Genomic DNA, 18397 nt, shown 5'->3' with positions numbered 1-18397 from the left:
TTGAGATGGATCCAGAGTCAGAAGGACTCATATCTATACTATTGAGATGAATCCAGAGTCAGAAGGACTCATATCTATACTATTGAGATGGATACAGAGTCAGAGGGACTCATATCTATGGCAGCATGGCAGGCCCATTCTCACAACCCTCACTGGGGGGGTTGCCAAGTGGCAGGGTTGCCAAGTGGTAGGGTTGCCCCTAATCTCTCGTGGACAGACCTATGTAAATAGAACTGGTACCATAGAATCTGTCAGCAGTAGCTCCGGTGTTTGGGTTTTTTCGTCACTGTTTATTTGGACAAATCACGATTTCACAGGTGTTAGCATCTTTCGAATTTTGCAAGAGGAGGAGACATTCTGCCCGTAACTTGCAAAGAGAGATGGTGGAGCTCCTCGTTCTAGCATCTCTTCATCGCTTCTCTTAACAAGTAGGGACCTAGAACTTAATCGAGCAGCTGACCAATTACGCAATACTTTAGTTCTGGGTTAAACGTGATTAGGTTGCCCCACGTAGGCAGGTAGCCTAGTGGTTAGAGCGTCGGGTCAGTAACCGAAAGGTTGCTGGATATAATCCCAGAGTTGACATGGTAAAAATCTGTAATTCTGCCCCTGAACAAGGCAGTTCAACCACTGTTCCCTGGTAGGCTGTCATTGTAAATAAGAATTTGTTCTTAACTGACTTTCCAAGTTAAATAAAGGTTAAATAAAAATGTTTTTTTTTTTTTTTAATAGGTTGAGTGATTGGCTAATAACACAACTATGGGATAACATTAGGGGCTGTTACCATCTGGGTGACCCAAACTAGGACGTTGGATGGGGGTAGCTTGGGCGGGGGTGTGGGTTAGCTGGACATTTTAATGGTGGTCAGGCTGGCCTTTTCCCCCCAGCAAGAGAGAGAGGAGAGAGAGGACACTGGTCAATACATCAGTCATCAGTCAGCCACAAAGTCAAAATCAAGTAACGACTCACACGGCCAAAATCCCTTATGACAGAGACAGTGATGGAGGAAGGGAGACAGAAAGACACGGAGGGGACCCCCTCCCCCAACACCAAATCAGCTGAAAAGATCCACCCTCACCTCCCACCCCTCCGGTGCTAACAGTACCCCAGGAGGATGAAGACCCATTGCTAAATGAAGAAGAAGAGCTGGTTCAGTAAATGGAACCAAGGCCTCTCTTTCCCTCCACACCACGACACACTCGGAGCGAAGCGTCAACAAACTGATAAATAAATGACCAGTCGAGTCACTCGATGGATAGAACAAATGGATGAGTGCAGGAGCGAAGGATGGGAGGGATGGGAGGGGATGCTCTCACACACACTTTGCATGGTTACTTCGTTAACCACACTGGGAAGGCGACTCAGTGGAGTGTGTGTGAGTGCGTGTATGTCGTTACTTTGTTAACCACAGTGTTTTGGGGACTGGGGTGGCAGGCACGGTGGACTGGTCCCATTGGGCCGTGGTGGTTCTCGGTCGGTCCATTACCGAGGAACACGGGGGGTACTCTGTGGGACTCTGTGGTCGGGCCAATGGACTGAACCCCACGGCACCCCGGCATTCTATCGACAGCTAAATGGGCATTTCCTGTCGCGGTTTCTCGCATGGAAGGTGGCGATGTCGCCCCAGAAGCAAAGCATCACGGGAAAGTCGTGGCGTTTTTTCGCATGCTAGTATGCACCAACACGTCCCCGACCATCACCATCAGAGAGGAGGTGTACCGAAAAGAAGGGAGCGAGAAAGAGGAGGGGAATAAATGAATAGTTAAATAGATAGAAGGAATGGAGACACAATTAGAGATGATTCTCATTTCTTCTGGTTGTACTTTAGAGGCTAACTTTGGCATTGAGCGTTCAGGAAGGCACATTCACTCCCTAGTATCCTGTTGTAGCCACAAGGCCCAGTAAAAAGCTGTTTCTCATGGATGAAGCTCACTATGATGGGAGGCAAGACCTCTTTACCCCTGCCTATATGTACATATCTACCTCAATTACCTCTTTACCCCTGCCTATATGTACATATCTACCTCAATTACCTCTTTACCCCTGCCTATATGTACATATCTACCTCAATTACCTCTTTACCCCTGCCTATATGTACATATCTACCTCAATTACCTCTTTACCCCTGCCTATATGTACATATCTACCTCAATTACCTCGTGCCCCTGCACATCAACTCGGTACTGGTACCCCGTGAATATAGCCTGCACATCGACTCGGTACTGGTATCCTGTGTATATAGCCTGCACATCGACTCGGTACTGGTACCCCGTGTATATAGCCTGCACATCGACTCGGTACTGGTACCCTGTGTATATAGCCTGCACATCGACTCGGTACTGGTACCCCGTGTATATAGCCTGCACATCGACTCGGTACTGGTACCCTGTGTATATAGCCTGCACATCGACTCGGTACTGGTACCCCGTGTATATAGCCTGCACGTCGACTCGGTACTGGTACCCCGTGTATATAGCCTGCACATCGACTCGGTACTGGTACCCCGTGTATATAGCCTGCACGTCGACTCGGTACTGGTACCCCGTGTATATAGCCTGCACATCGACTCGGTACTGGTACCCCGTGTATATAGCCTGCACATCGACTCTGTACTGGTACCCCGTGTATATAGCCTGCACATCGACTCTGTACTGGTACCCTGTGTATATAGCCTGCACATCGACTCTGTACTGGTACCCCGTGTATATAGCCTGCACATCGACTCTGTACTGGTACCCCGTGTATATAGACTGCACATCGACTCTGTACTGGTACCCCATGTATATAGCCTGCACATCGACTCGGTACTGGTACCCTGTGTATATAGCCTGCACATCGACTCGGTACTGGTACCCCGTGTATATAGCCTGCACATCGACTCTGTACTGGTACCCCGTGTATATAGCCTGCACATCGACTCGGTACTGGTACCCCGTGTATATAGACTGCACATCGACTCTGTACTGGTACCCCGTGTATATAGCCTGCACATCGACTCTGTACTGGTACCCCGTGTATATATATATTCCTTGTGTTGCATTTAAAAAAAATGTATACTGCATTGTTGTTAAGTAAGCATTGTACTGTTAGTCTACACCTGTTGTTTACGAAGCATGTGACAATTCAAATTTGATATGTTCTGCAGTACCCACACTGGGCCTAGTATTGACTGCAGTGGTGGCCATACAGGGGCTGAGTGGGTTACCCCACCAGGGGCTGAGGGACCGGGTGCTGTGGGGAGACATATGTGTAGGGTGCCGTCTTTCGGATGGGACGTTAAACGGGTGTCCTGACTCTCTGAGGTCATTAAAGATCCCATGGCACTTATCGTAAGAGTAGGGGTGTTAACCCCAGTGTCCTGGCTAAATTCCCAATCTGGCCCTCAAACCATCATGGTCACCTAATAATCCCCAGTTTACAATTGGCTCATTCATCCCCCTCCTCTCCCCTGTAACTATTCCCCAGGTCGTTGCTGCAAATGAGAACGTGTTCTCAGTCAACTTACCTGGTAAAATAACGGTAAAATAAAATAAAATAAAAATACAGGACCACTTCACCATGACATACAGAATGTAGGACGGTTTACCAATGGACTGGCTCTCCTTAAAACACATTCTAACACAGACACATACTAACACCTAACCCGAAGCCAGAGAGAAACCTCCAGAGAGAAGGGGAAGGAGAGCGAGGGAGAGAGAGAGAGAACAGAGTGAATGAAACAGAGGAGGAGGAGATGAAAACAAGACACAGGGAATAATATAAAAACGACAAAACAAAAGGCAAGAGTGATTAAACAGACGGAGGGACGAAGAAGAAGAAGAAGAAAGGGATGAGGATGGAGAGATGAAAAAGAGGAGAGGAAATGAAGGGACTTTATTAGAGCTGCTCTTCCTGTTCGTCGGATGCGGAGCGAGGGAGCGGAGGAGGAGGAGGGGAGGGGATGGAGGGAGGAGGGAGGAGGAAGGAGGGGGATCAAACGCCCGGGCCGGTCGTCTGATGTAGGGCCAGCTCACCACATGGCCCAGACTCCCAAGGGGAGAGGGAGGGGCCATGGGAGAGAGAGGGGCTTAGGGCAGTCAGCCTCTACTCTACTCTACTCCCAGGCTTCATCTGGGCCTAGAGTTCACAGCTGGGGAAATAGCCAAGTGCTGAGAACTAGTAGTAGTCCAATGCCCCATTCCAAATTGACCCCTAGACCCTAGCCCCAGGCACTCCTCTTAGATCTGAAAGGACTGGATAGGTATTCATATATGTTTCTGGTTTCCTTTTGCCCTCTGATGAGCTAGTTGGAAGTTTAGCCATATTACCAACACCTACACAACCCTTTCATATTTACATGAAGGGCCTAGGGGTACACACACACGCATGCACACATGCACCCACACACGCATGCACACACACTATGTTAGGTGGAAATCCCCATTAGTTCTGGGTAACAAAGACAAGCCTGTTCCCTCACAGACATACTAACACATTAACACCAGGGAGAGAGAAAAGACTAGGAGGAAGTGTGTATCTGTGCACGCTTGATTGTGTGCGTACATGTGTGAGACAAACAGAGAGAGAGAGAGAGAGACAGATAGAGCGAGAGAGACAAAGAGAGAGAGAGAGACAGAGAGAGAGACAGAGAGAGCGAGAGAGACAGAGAGAGAGACAGAGAGAGACAGAGAGAGAGACAGAGAGAGACAGAGAGAGCGAGAGAGACAGAGAGAGAGAGATGGAGAGGGACAGAGAGAGAGAGATAGAGAGAGACAGAGAGAGACAGAGAGAGACAGAGAGAGAGACAGAGAGAGAGAGAGAGACGGAGAGAGAGAGACAGAGAGAGACAGAGAGAGAGACGGAGAGGGACAGAGAGAGAGACAGAGAGAGGGACAGAGAGAGGGACAGAGAAAGGGACAGAGAGAGAGACAGAGAGAGAGAGAGAGACAGAGAGAGAGAGACGGAGAGGGACAGAGAGAGAGACGGAGAGGGACAGAGAGAGAGACAGAGAGAGACAGAGAGGAGAAAAGGAGTAGAAATGGAATAGAGGAAGTACTTGTGATTTTACTGTAGCCAGATAGTAGGGCGACTGAGGTCAGAGTGTGTGTATGTGTTTGTCCATGTCTGCAAGTCTCTGACAGTGAGTTAGTATGTCTGTCTATGTGTCTACCAGTATGTCTATGCTTGTGTATCCCAGCATGCACTTATTGGTGGGTTAGTATGTCCGGCGCTGGGACTAAACATAGTCTGCTGTGTGTGTGTGTGTGTGTGTGTGTGTGTGTGTGTGTGTGTGTGTGTGTGTGTGTGTGTGTGTGATTAAGCATAGCTCACAAAGTATGCTCGGCGTGCAGATGACAGCGCAGAAACAGGTGGAGCTAAACTACCCTGATGTGTGTGTGTGCTGTGTGGGTGGTGTGTGTGTGTGTATGGTGTGTGGTGCGTGTGGTGTGTGTGTGTGTGTATGGTGTGTGGTGCGTGTGTGGTGTGTGTGTGTGTAGCAGAATCATGAAGAGCTAAATCATAACACCTAATTAATCTAGCAGACATCGTCAGTCAGACAGACATATAAACCAAGTCACCGTGGCTGGCCCAGATACTAACCCTAACCCAGGGCCGTGTTCACTTACACATAGTTACATCAGACATGGCATATGGTTGACATGTGACTGACCGGGTATAGAAACTTGGTCATCTGCTAGATTCATGAGCGTGTTAGCCCACTGAGCTAGAGTCTTGCTGCTGGGCCTATCACAGAGTTACTAGTCCTCAATGAACAATGACCCAGAAGAAGATGAAGCACAGATGCATGTGTGAGAGAATGTGTGTGTGTGCGTGACTTTGAACTTATCTACATCTGAGTCATGTGTCTGACAAATAGATTTCCAGGGACAGGAGAGAGAGAGATAGAGACAGACAGAAAAAGTGAGACACATATTGAGATAGATAGAGAGAGCAAGCAAGAGGGAGATGCCAGAACTCTTAATTAGCAGTTATGAAAATGTTTCCCATGTAAAGCAGTGTTTTGTGTGTTCTCATAATGCCTCACTATGGGTTACGATGACTCACTGTGGTGTACATTATCTTCCTCACACAAACACAAAGTGATGTCCGTCTGTTGGGCGACCCTCTCTGTGAGTGCCCCAGTGCCTGTATTGAATAGTGTTCCTGTCCTTGCTGTAATGGTGAACAGATAGAGGAGACAGTGAAGGGGAAGGAAGCAGAGCAGCTGTGTGTGTAAGGAGCCGTTAGGAGACAAGGACGTAATACACACACACAATAATGTAACTGTTGCCTTAGATGAAAGTATCCCCAAGGCCTGTCAATCAGAGGACATCTCAGGAAACAGCTCTGTGAAAGTGCTCTGTTGTGTGTGTGTGTGTGTGTGTGTGTGTGTGTGTGTGTGTGTGTGTGTGTGTGTGTGTGTGTGTGTGTGTGTGTGTGTGTGTGTGTGTGTGTGTGTGTACTATGTTAGTGTGTGAGAGAGAATAGAAAGATAGACAGAGTGAGCCGTTTTGCATATGGGTTAGCCATTCTGGTTAGCCACAGTCACCTCTCTATGTTACCACAGTCTGTCTACTACTGCTGATACACACAGAACTGCTTTACCCACAGCTTTACTACCACAGCACCACAGAGAGTTAGGGCTCTATTACCCACAGCTTTACTACCACAGCACCACAGAGAGTTAGGGCTCTATTAGCCACAGCTTTACTACCACAGCACCACAGAGAGTTAGGGCTCTATTAGCCACAGCTTTACTACCACAGCACCACAGAGAGTTAGGGCTCTATTAGCCACAGCTTTACTACCACAGCACCACAGAGTGTTAGGGCTCTATTAGCCACAGCTTTACTACCACAGCACCACAGAGAGTTAGGGCTCTATTACCCACAGCTTTACTACCACAGCACCACAGAGTGTTAGGGCTCTATTACCCACAGCTTTACTACCACAGCACCACAGAGTGTTAGGACACTATTACCCACAGCTTTACTGCCACAGCACCACAGAGAGTTAGGGCTCTATTACCCACAGCTTTACTACCACAGCACCATAGAGAGTTAGTGCTCTATTAGCCACAGCTTTACTACCACAGCACCACAGAGTGTTAGTGACTGTCCAATAGAAACGTGAAGGGAATTTACGATATGCAGCGCTTACCATGAATGCTGTCGCTACTAATGCCATAACATTTCCTTTAAATTTATATCACGCTGTGACGCAGAACTTCCGTGATACGCATTGAATAAAGCCCTTAGTGTGTGTGTGTGTGTGTGTGTGTGTGTGTGTGTGTGTGTGTGTGTGTGTGTGTGTGTGTGTGTGTGTGTGTGTGTGTGTGTGTGTGTGTGTGTGTGTGAGAGAGAGAGAAAAACAGCGAGCGTTAATGTGAGTGTACAGACAGACTGACGGATACCGTTATTTTTCACCCCTCACACCATAATGTCTAGCAACAGGAAGAGAGAGGAGGAGGGAGATAGAGAGGGGGAGAGAGGAGGAGGGAGAGGAGGAGGGAGATAGAGAGGGGGAGAGAGGAGGAGGGAGAGGAGGAGGAGGGAGAGAGGAGGAGGGAGATAGAGAGGGGGAGAGAGGAGGAGGGAGAGGAGGAGGGAGATAGAGAGGGGGAGAGGAGGAGGGAGATAGAGAGGGGGAGAGAGGAGGAGGGAGAGGAGGAGGGAGATAGAGAGTGGGAGAAAGGAGGAGGAGGGATAGGAGGAGAGAGATAGAGAGTGGGAGAGAGGAGGAGGGAGAGAGGAGGAGGGAGAGGAGGAGGGAGATAGAGGGAGGGAGATAGAGAGGGGGAGAGAGGAGGAGGGAGAGGAGGAGGGAGATAGAGAGGGGGAGAGAGGAGGAGGGAGAGGAGGAGGAGGGAGAGAGGAGGAGGGAGATAGAGAGGGGGAGAGAGGAGGAGGGAGAGGAGGAGGGAGATAGAGAGGGGGAGAGGAGGAGGGAGATAGAGAGGGGGAGAGAGGAGGAGGGAGAGGAGGAGGGAGATAGAGAGTGGGAGAGAGGAGGAGGAGGGAGAGGAGGAGAGAGATAGAGAGTGGGAGAGAGGAGGAGGGAGAGAGGAGGAGGGAGAGGAGGAGGGAGATAGAGGGAGGGAGATAGAGAGAGGGAGAGAGGAGGGAGAGGAGGAGGGAGATAGAGAGGGGGAGAGGAGGAGGAGGAGGAGGAGGAGGAGGAGGAGGGAGAGGAGGAGGAGGGTAAAGTCTGACTGCATCTCTACTTATCAGCCCCACCAAACACACTCTGTGGTTTCACAATTTTACGGAACAACCCCCCCCCCCCCCACACACACACACACACACACACACACACACACACACACACACACACACACACACACACACACACACACACACACACACACACACACACACACACAATCCCCCAACCCCCCCACCACACTTGCACCAACCTCCCGTTCAAATATTTCACAGTGAACTATTTTCAACAGCAATAAGTGCAGAGAGAGTTTATCCTTGCCACTGTCGCCTTTGCTTGGCTTTCTATGACAAAGGCATTAGTAAGAAGTGCTCTGCTTTATATAGACTCATACGTTGTTTTATATAGATTCAACTCCTCTATTTTATATCGACTCATACGTTGTTTTAAATAGACTCAACCCCTCTGTTTCATAAAGACTCAACCCCTGTTTCATATAGACTCAATCACGCTGTTTTATATAGACTCAATCCCTCTGTTTCACAGACTCAATCCCTCTGTTTAATATAGACTCAATCCCTCTGTTTTAAATAGACTCAATCCCTCTGTTTCATATAGACTCAATCCCTCTGTTTTAAATAGACTCAATCCCTCTGTTTTATATAGACTCATACCTGTTTTATATAGACTCAATCCCTCTGTTTCATATAGACTCAATCCCTCTGTTTTATATAGACTCAATCCCTCTGTTTTATATAGACTCAATCCCTCTGTTTTATATAGACTCAATCCCTCTGTTTTATATAGACTCAATCCCTCTGTTTTATATAGACTCAATCCCTCTGTTTTATAGAGACTCAATCCCTCTGTTTCACAGACTCAATCCCTCTGTTTCATATAGACTCAATCACGCTGTTTTATAAAGACTCAATCCCTCTGTTTCATATAGACTCAATCCCTCTGTTTCATATAGACTCAATCCCTCTGTTTCATATAGACTCAATCACGCTGTTTCATAAAGACTCAACCCCTCTGTTTCATATAGACTCAACCCCCCTGTTTCATATAGACTCAACCCCTCTGTTTTAAATAGACTCAACCCCTCTGTTTTAAATAGACTCAACCCCTCTGTTTTAAATAGACTCAACCCCTCTGTTTCATATAGACTCAACCCCTCTGTTTCATAAAGACTCAACCCCTCTGTTTTATAAAGACTCAACCCCTCTGTTTTATAAAGACTCAACCTCTCTGTTTCATATAGACTCAACCCCTCTGTTTTATAAAGACTCAACCCCTCTGTTTCATATAGACTCAACCCCTCTGTTTTATAAAGACTCAACCCCTCTGTTTTATAAAGACTCAACCCCTCTGTTTCATATAGACTCAACCCCTCTGTTTTATAAAGACTCAACCCCTCTGTTTTATAAAGACTCAACCCCTCTGTTTTATAAAGACTCAACCCCTCTGTTTTATAAAGACTCAACCCCTCTGTTTTATAAAGACTCAACCCCTCTGTTTTATAAAGCCAGCAGCATACCACCCTGCATTCCACTGCTGGCTTGCTTCTGAAGCTAAGCAGGGTTGGTCCTGGTCAGTCCCTGGATGGGAGACCAGATGCTGCTGGAAGTGGTGTTGGAGGGCCAGTAGGAGGCACTCTTTCCTCTGGTCTAAAAAATATCCCAATGCCCTAGGGCAGTGATTGGGGACACTGCCCTGTGTAGGGTGCCGTCTTTCGGATGGGACGTTAAACGGGTGTCCTGACTCTCTGAGGTCATTAAAGATCCCATGGCACTTATCGTAAGAGTAGGGGTGTTAACCCCGGTGTCCTGGCTAAATTCCCAATCTGGCCTTCAAACCATCATGGTCACCTAATAATCCCCAGTTTACAATTGGCTCATTCATCCCCCTCCTCTCCCCTGTAACTATTCCCCAGGTCGTTGCTGCAAATGAGAACGTGTTCTCAGTCAAATTACCTGGTAAAATAACGGTAAAATAAATATAAAAAAAATAAATAAAAAAATAAAGACTCAACCCCTCTGTTTTATAAAGACTCAACCTCTCTGTTTTAAATAGACTCAACCCCTCTGTTTTAAATAGACTCAACCCCTCTGTTTCATAAAGACTCAACCCCTCTGTTTCATAAAGACTCAACCCCTCTGTTTTAAATAGACTCAATCCCTCTGTTTCATAAAGACTCAACCCCTCTGTTTTAAATAGACTCAATCCCTCTGTTTCATATAGACTCATACCTGTTTTATATAGACTCAATCCCTCTGTTTTATATAGACTCATACCTGTTTTATATAGACTCAATCCCTCTGTTTTATATAGACTCAATCCCTCTGTTTCATATAGACTCATACCTGTTTTATATAGACTCAATCCCTCTGTTTTATATAGACTCAATCCCTCTGTTTTAAATAGACTCAATCCCTCTGTTTTATATAGACTCAATCCCTCTGTTTTATATAGACTCATACCTGTTTTATATAGACTCAATCCCTCTGTTTTATATAGACTCAATCCCTCTGTTTTATATAGACTCAATCCCTCTGTTTTATATAGACTCAATCCCTCTGTTTTATATAGACTCAAACCCTCTGTTTTATATAGACTCAATCCCTCTGTTTCATATAGACTCATACCTGTTTTATATAGACCCAATCCCTCTGTTTCATATAGACTCATACCTGTTTTATATAGACTCAACCCCTCTGTTTTAAATAGACTCAATCCCTCTGTTTTAAATAGACTCATACCTGTTTTACATAGACTCAATCCCTCTGTTTTAAATAGACTCATACCTGTTTTATATAGACTCAATCCCTCTGTGTTATATAGACTCAATCCCTCTGTTTTAAATAGACTCAACCCCTCTGTTTTAAATAGACTCAATCCCTCTGTTTTAAATAGACTCATACCTGTTTTATATAGACTCATACCTGTTTTAAATAGACTCAATCCCTCTGTTTTATATAGACTCATACCTGTTTTGTATAGACTGAACCCATCTCTTTCATATAGATACTGTTTCATGTAGGCTCAAGCATTCTGTGTATAAGTACTTAAGTAAAAATACTTTAAAGTACTACTTAAGTAGTTTTGGGGGGTATCTGTACTTTACTATTTATATTTTTGACAACTTTTACTTTTCCTTCACTACATTCCTAAAGAAAATAATGTACTTTTTACTCCCTAAGTAGTTTTGGGGGGTATCTGTACTTTACTATTTATATTTTTGACAACTTTTACTTTTCCTTCACTACATTCCTAAAGAAAATAATGTACTTTTTACTCCATACATTTTCCCTGACATCCAAAAGTACTCGTTACATTTTGACAGGAAAATTGTCCAATTCACACACTTATCCAAGAGCACATCCCTGGTCATCACTACTGCCTCTGATCTGGAGGACTCACTAAACACAAATACTTTGTTTGTAAATTATGTCTGAGTGTTGAAGTGTGCCTCTGGCTATCCGTCAATAAAAATAAAAACAAATGTGCCATCTGATTTGCTTAATAGAAGGAATTTGAAATGATTTTACTTTTACTTTTGATACTTAAGTACATTTAGCAATTCTATTTACTTTTGATACTTAAGGATATTTTAAACCAAATACTTTCAGACTTTTACACAAGTAGTATTTTACTGGGTGACTTTCACTTTTACTTGAGTCCTTTTCTATTAAGGTATCTATACTTTTACTTTCATGTGTCTATCGGATAGCGTCTACTCGTAAATGCTCCACGTTCATCTCTGCACGCACACACACACAGGCCAATCTGACCAGGTGCCTGTCCCTAAGTCTCTTCCATCGGACAGCACAGCAGAGGTAAGGGCACCAAGTTCATCTCTGCTCCGGTGTCTTAATGTACCCTTGTCCAGCGAGAGAGGCAGCGGTCAATACCTTGGCCTGGACACTGACGCTCGATAGTGGACAGTCTGTCTCTCTGTCTGTCTGTTTGTCCAGAACTGCTCAATAACCCTGCCTCCAGCCACAGTCCCAAGACCATAGATACTGTCGGACTCAGGCGGACTCTGTGGAGAACCATTCTATCAATACCTTTACTGCAGCTGTTTGCATATCTATCGGAATCAATACAACTGTAGCGATTCCTGATTGGTGGGTATTTGGTTCCATTTCCATGACTCCACAGGCAGAGCTTTTGAATTGAAAAACAGAGGGGTCTGCCTCGGTCGGTCTGGCCCAACACATGGAGCCATGGCTGGGTCTCTAGGCCTGGGGAAGTGGTAACCCAGCAGGGCTTTACAGGGACCAGTTATGTAGAGGTACTCTATTAGAAACACAGAGACCCATTGGGGGCCACAGGGACAGTTGGGGGCCACAGGGACAGGACACTCAATAGAGACACACAAACACAGACATGCAAACTACATGGCCTCACACATACGATTTCACACATGCATGCTAACACATAACACATAATGAGTAAATAAGTGCAAGAAGGAAGGGGGGCTCTGTTTGCCCATTTCAAGGGACAAGGTTCAATCCCATCCACCCCCTTACATCCCTCATCTCCTCCTCAAACACATCTCTCTTAGAACCCAGCATATCTGGCCTGCCTCTCTCCATCACCCATATCCTCTCTGTCACCCCTCTCTCCATGTGCCCCCATACACACACCTGCCATAACAGAGAGATGTACGGGTGTGTGTGTATTCTTGGGTGTCTTGAGACAGAGCATGAAATGTACTGTGCTGCACTGTGTGTGTGCGTGTGTGTGCGTGTGTGAGAGCATCCCCTGTATGCGTGAATCAGTATGTAGCAGGCCCCGGCTCTCCTCTCGCTCTGTTTCCTCCTGCTGGTCCTGGAGGCCCCTGATAACCACAATCAGGCCTGGACAGACCCCTCGCCGAGGTGTGTGAGAGAGTATGAGTGAGTGTGTGTGTGTGTATCAGGGCCTGGCAGGCAGGTCGCGGGCCGAGAGACCCAGAGAGAAGCCAGGGTCAAGGGGTTGCGAGGCGTAAATCGCCCCTCGTTGGGTGACAGAAAAGCTGCCAAACAACCTTCAAAACGACGAGTTTGATCCAGACCACATAGAGACGTATGGTGCAGGAACACGTGGGAAAGAGGGAGGATGGAGAGACGGAATGGATGGAGAGGAGGCGAGGCAAGTGGAAGTAGACAGAACGTAAATTTAGTCCCAAGTTGGGTGACATAACAACTGAAAAACAAGTTGAGTTATGGTGTGAGAATGAATGGAGAGGAGAAGAGAGGGATGAAGGTCAAAGGTCAGGCTGAAATGAGAAGCGATGTTAAGAACATCGAGTACCAGGTTTTGGTGTTTGTGTGAGTAGGGAACGGAGAAGTGACTTTTAGTGAAGTCTGGAGAGAGAAGTTTATCTCTCCGTCTCCATAGAACTCGTTTTATCTTTCAGGACGAAACCTTGGTGGTGTGAGACTGAGACAAGAGAGAGATTAGACCCTAACTGAAGACTAACTGACCCCACAGTGATTACACACTCACACACACACACACACACACACGCACACACACACACACAAACAAATACTATAGTATACTATGGTAGAAATACTATAGTTATCACTGTTGTGATTTTGCTGACTTTACTGTAGTATTTACTGTAGTATACTGTAGTATTTACAGTTAACTATAGTTTAAATACTGTATTAAAAGAAAACTGTAGTGCATACTATATTAATTAATGTAGTGTTTATGCAGTTTGTAGTATAATGTAGTATTTACTATGGTGTTTTTGTTTGATTATCTTTGACATAGAAGTGGAAGCGTTCTCCTTCAGGAAACCTACTGGAGAAATACTAAAACAGCAAATTTTCCATAACCGGTAGTATTTCTTTCATGTGGGTACACACGCACGCACGCACGCACGCACACACACACACACACACGCACGCACGCACGCACGCACGCACGCACGCACACAAACACACACACGCACACACGCACACACGCACACAAGCACACACGCACACACGCACACACGCACAAACACACACACACACACACACACACACACACACACACACACACACACACACACACACACACACACACACACACACACACACACACACACACACACACACACACACACCAGGGAGATCGCTCAAGATTGTCTATCCATGTCCGGAAGACGTTGGGAAAATCCTTCAAAACTGGCCACTAGGGGCAGCAGTGAGCTCTATTATCATCAAGTTTTGCCAGGGCCTTGGGGATGGGGGATGGGGGATGGGGGATGGGGGATGGTGGATGGGCGCAATCCCATGACTCTGGATCAGAAGGTTGTGTGTTCCATTCAAGTCGTGGACACTCTTTTTGTATTTTTAGTTTTAACCCTATCCCAAACCTTAACTCTTACCTTAACCATTCAGAATGAGTGCCTAAACTTAACCCTTAACTTCGACATTTGGAGAAATGGAACGATACAGAGTAGCAGGAGAAACAAAACACTTTGAAATTCTGCAGTGAGACTGAGAGTTTGTTGCACACACACACACACACACACACACACACACACACACACACACACACACACACACACACACACACACACACACACACACACACACACACACACACACACACACACACACACACACACACACACACACACAGAGAGAGAGAGAAAGACAGAGAAAGACACACACAAGTAAAAACAAATACCACACCACAACACACTGGTGGGAACCACTGGATTTTTCATCGTCTTTTCACATCTCTGTCTGAGAAAGTTATCACACACACTTAGGCATGTTCCTGTGTGTGAACCTGCATCGGGTTCTGCAGATACACTTCCTGTGCTAACTGACAACTTCTACAGAGAGAAGCTTAGCACACACACACACACAAGCGGCAGGAAACTCAGGATCCCATCTCGAGCTCTTTCTCAGAAATAGACTACAACAAAGTGGCTGCTCACTGAGTTACCTGACTTGACTCAATGTTGATGTCAGAGCTCACTTTTCCTCAGCTAACAGAGATGTTAAGGCAAGAGCTCCTTTTCTCTCACCTGGTTCTTTGTCACCCACTGTCTCTACTGTTTCTAATTTCCGTAGAGGAGGTAGATATAGGACATATGCTCTCGTTCACTAACTGCTCTGAGGAGAAAGAAGTGAGCCGAGGTGAGGTGAGCTCCAAACAGGAACGAGGGTAACGGAAAAAAGAAAGTTTCTAAAATCCGTTTTTACCAACTGATGAGCCAAAAAGCTGATGCTTACACACACACACACACACACACACACACACACACACACACACACACACACACACACACACACACACACACACACACACACACACACACACACACACACACACACACACACACACACACACAACGTGGGACAGCTGCATTTTCTGGAGTTGATGAGTGTTGACTTACACAGCAGGCAGGAATGCATCTTCTCTCCTCTCTCCTCTCTCCTCTCTCTCTCCTCCCTCCTCTCTCCTCTCTCTCTCTTCCCATCCTCTCTCTTCTCCTCTCTCCTCCCTCCTCTCTCTCTTCCCCTCCTCTCTCTTCTCCTCACTTCTCAATATTTTTTGACTCAAAGTAATTACAAAGCCCCCCAACCCTGATACACACAGTCGACACCACAAACCGCGGTACAGGAGTGGTTCATGTGGTTCTTTGTGGTGATGAGTTGGTGCCCATCAAGCTTACCCAGAGATCAGCTGGAACAGTAGAGAGTGCTGTGTGGTAGAGACGTTCCAATAGTCTGAGGGGTGTGTTGTATTATAGCTCATAGTCTAGGCTCACCAGATAAAACAACATACCAACCCTCAGATCTGTGGTTTTCAGATCCAGCCACAAGATGTAAAAACTACAGTAAAATAGCAACCAGTAGGGAGGGTTTGGCCGGCAGGGATATCCTTGTCTCATCGCGCACTAGCGACTCCTGTGGCGGGGCGGGCGCAGTGCACGCTGACCAGGTCGCCAGGTGTACAGTGTTTCCTCCGACACATTGGTGCGGCTGGCTTCCGGGTTGGATGGGCATTGTGTCAAGAAGCAGTGCAGGTTGGTTGGGTTGTGTTTCGGAGGACACATGGCTCTCGACCTTCGCCTCTCACGAGTCCGTACGGGAGTTGCAGTGATGAGACAAGACTGTAACTACTACCAATTGGATACCACGAAATTGGGGAGAAAAAAGGGGGTAAGAAAATGATAATAATAGCAACCAGAACTACAATACCCATACACACATCTACTGTACGTCTGCACTCACCCCTGATGAAGCATGGCTGGTAGGATGACATGGATTCAAAGATGCTATTTGATGCCATGGCAACGCTCCCGGTAAAAGTCCTAGCAACGCTACCGCACTTCTGGAACACACGGTTCTCTGCTATGTCCAGTGCTCCGATGTTCTCGTCCGTTCCTCCTTCCTCTTCTTTATTTGGATGGGGGGGTGATTGCAAAACTGATTCCTGACATGCAAACACACACAGGCCACAGGGTCAGAGACAGTCAGTTAAAGTTCTCCCACCCACAGATCAACATCAATACAGATCAACATCAATACAGATCAACATCAATACAGATCAACATCAATACAGATCAACATCAATACAGATCAACATCACAACACTAGCGACCAAGTCTTGATGGAACTGTGTAACTGTTATGTAGAGATGACAACTGCTTTATGAATGCACAACAAACTCAAAAACACAAAACACTCCCCATTCCTGACCCCCAGGTCACCCCAGGTTGGCGATGCAGGGAAGGTGCTCTCTCCCTGGGTAAAGAACAGAGCTCAGGTACCCCAAATCCCTGGATCCCTGAGGGGTTATGGTGGTGGTGTGCACCAACTCCTTGAGAGAGAGCTACATTTGTTCCAACCCAGCAATAATACAGCTGATTCAACCATCCAAGGTCTTGATGATTAGTTGATCAGCTGAATCAGATGTGTTAGTGCTGAACTGGAACAGAAGCATTACATACACTCTGTAGTTCTCTAGGACCAGGGCTAGTGTCCGCTGGGTGGAGGAGGCTGCTGTTTCACCTCCAGAGGTGGCCTGATCCTGGGATGAGAGGTGGTGAGGTAGTCCTTCCCTGTGGTTTCAGAGGATCACTAACCTCTGGCTGAGTCACACGCTGTAATCCAACCTAGCCAATCTCTCTCTCTCTCTCTCTCTCTCTCTCTCTCTCTCTCTCTCTCTCTCTCTCTCTCTCTCTCTCTCTCTCTCTCTCTCTCACACTCCTTACTCTCCCTCCTCTCTTTCTCTTTCTCACTTATCCTCCTTACTCTTCTCTCTTTCACTGTCTTTCTTTACCTGTTTCTAGCTCTTTCTCTCTCCCTCCTCTCACCTCTCTCCGGCGGTGATTGGATTGTAGCCGTCTCCTGTCTGGTCACAGCTCTGGTTTGTGGTCGAGTGGTTGGACCACGGTCGGTCTCTCCAAACCCCAGCGGCGGCTTCAACTGTTCCCCTCGAGGAAAAAAGAGCCAGGGCTCAAGCCCATTGGGCCAGGGCGGTCACGTGATCCTCAGAGTGAGCGACTCTCTTTTTGTGGCGTTGTTTTGTTTTCGTTTAATCTGGTATTGTGGCTTTACTCAGCCACCCCACCTGCCCTCTGCCTGACCAACTGTTAGCACTGGGGAAGTGGCTGTGGCTACAGTCTAGAGAGAGACAGAGGGAGAGAGAGAGAGGGAGGGAGAGAGCGAGAGAGGTTAAAAAGAGCGAGGGAGAGAGAGTGTATGTGCTTGTGTTTGTCTGTGGTTTTTGCAAGAGAGAGAGAGAGAGAGAGAGAGAGAGAAAGGGTGAGCATATGTGTATTTAGAAAGAGAGAAAGGTGAGTCACCCACACAAAGCCTACCCATGCAAATCTCTCTCCAGGAGGACACACAATTCCCCCTGTGTGTGTGTTTGTTTGTGTGACGGTTTGGGCACCTGAAGCCTCGCACAATTTACATGCCATCTTTTCATATCACTGTCCCATTTCCTCATGTTGTGACAGGAAAATAAAGAAAGAGCGGGAGAGCAAAAGAGAGGAAGAGAGGGGAAAAGGAGAGGGAGCAAGTGAAAGAGCTAGATAGCAGGGAAGTAGAGAGAGTGAGATTGAAAGAAAAGGAGGGGACGACAGAGAGAAAGAGAGGGAGGATGTGGCCACAAACGAGTGCAACACTGTTTCCTGGATGTGAAGAGTATTCAACTGTCACCTAATGTAGCCCCATTATGATGTGCTTTCTGACAGTTTCAAAATCTACTCCTGTAAGCCACCATTCAGTCAAGTAAAGATAACGTAAAA

At 46.5% G+C, this 18397-nt stretch overlaps 1 protein-coding gene across 1 annotated transcript in view; it reads right to left on the bottom strand.

Moving 5' to 3' along the window:
• LOC129840487 (runt-related transcription factor 1-like) overlaps window positions 1-18098 on the bottom strand; it is a 47850-nt gene extending 29752 nt beyond the window's left edge. The window contains exons 1-2 of the mRNA XM_055908403.1: window positions 17459-18098; window positions 16374-16575 (exon numbers count right to left, since the gene is read on the bottom strand). Of these exons, the coding sequence (XP_055764378.1) occupies window positions 16374-16431 (58 nt within the window). The 5' untranslated portion in view covers window positions 16432-16575; window positions 17459-18098. The remainder of the gene's footprint in view (window positions 1-16373; window positions 16576-17458) is intronic.
• Between the last annotated feature and the right edge of the window lie 299 nt (window positions 18099-18397).

This window comes from Salvelinus fontinalis, chromosome 41 (assembly GCF_029448725.1).
Source record: "Salvelinus fontinalis isolate EN_2023a chromosome 41, ASM2944872v1, whole genome shotgun sequence".
Classification (NCBI taxonomy): Eukaryota; Metazoa; Chordata; class Actinopteri; order Salmoniformes; family Salmonidae; genus Salvelinus; species Salvelinus fontinalis.
The sequence above is the reverse complement of the archived record's forward strand: the minus strand, read 5'-3'. Positions and strand labels throughout refer to the sequence as shown.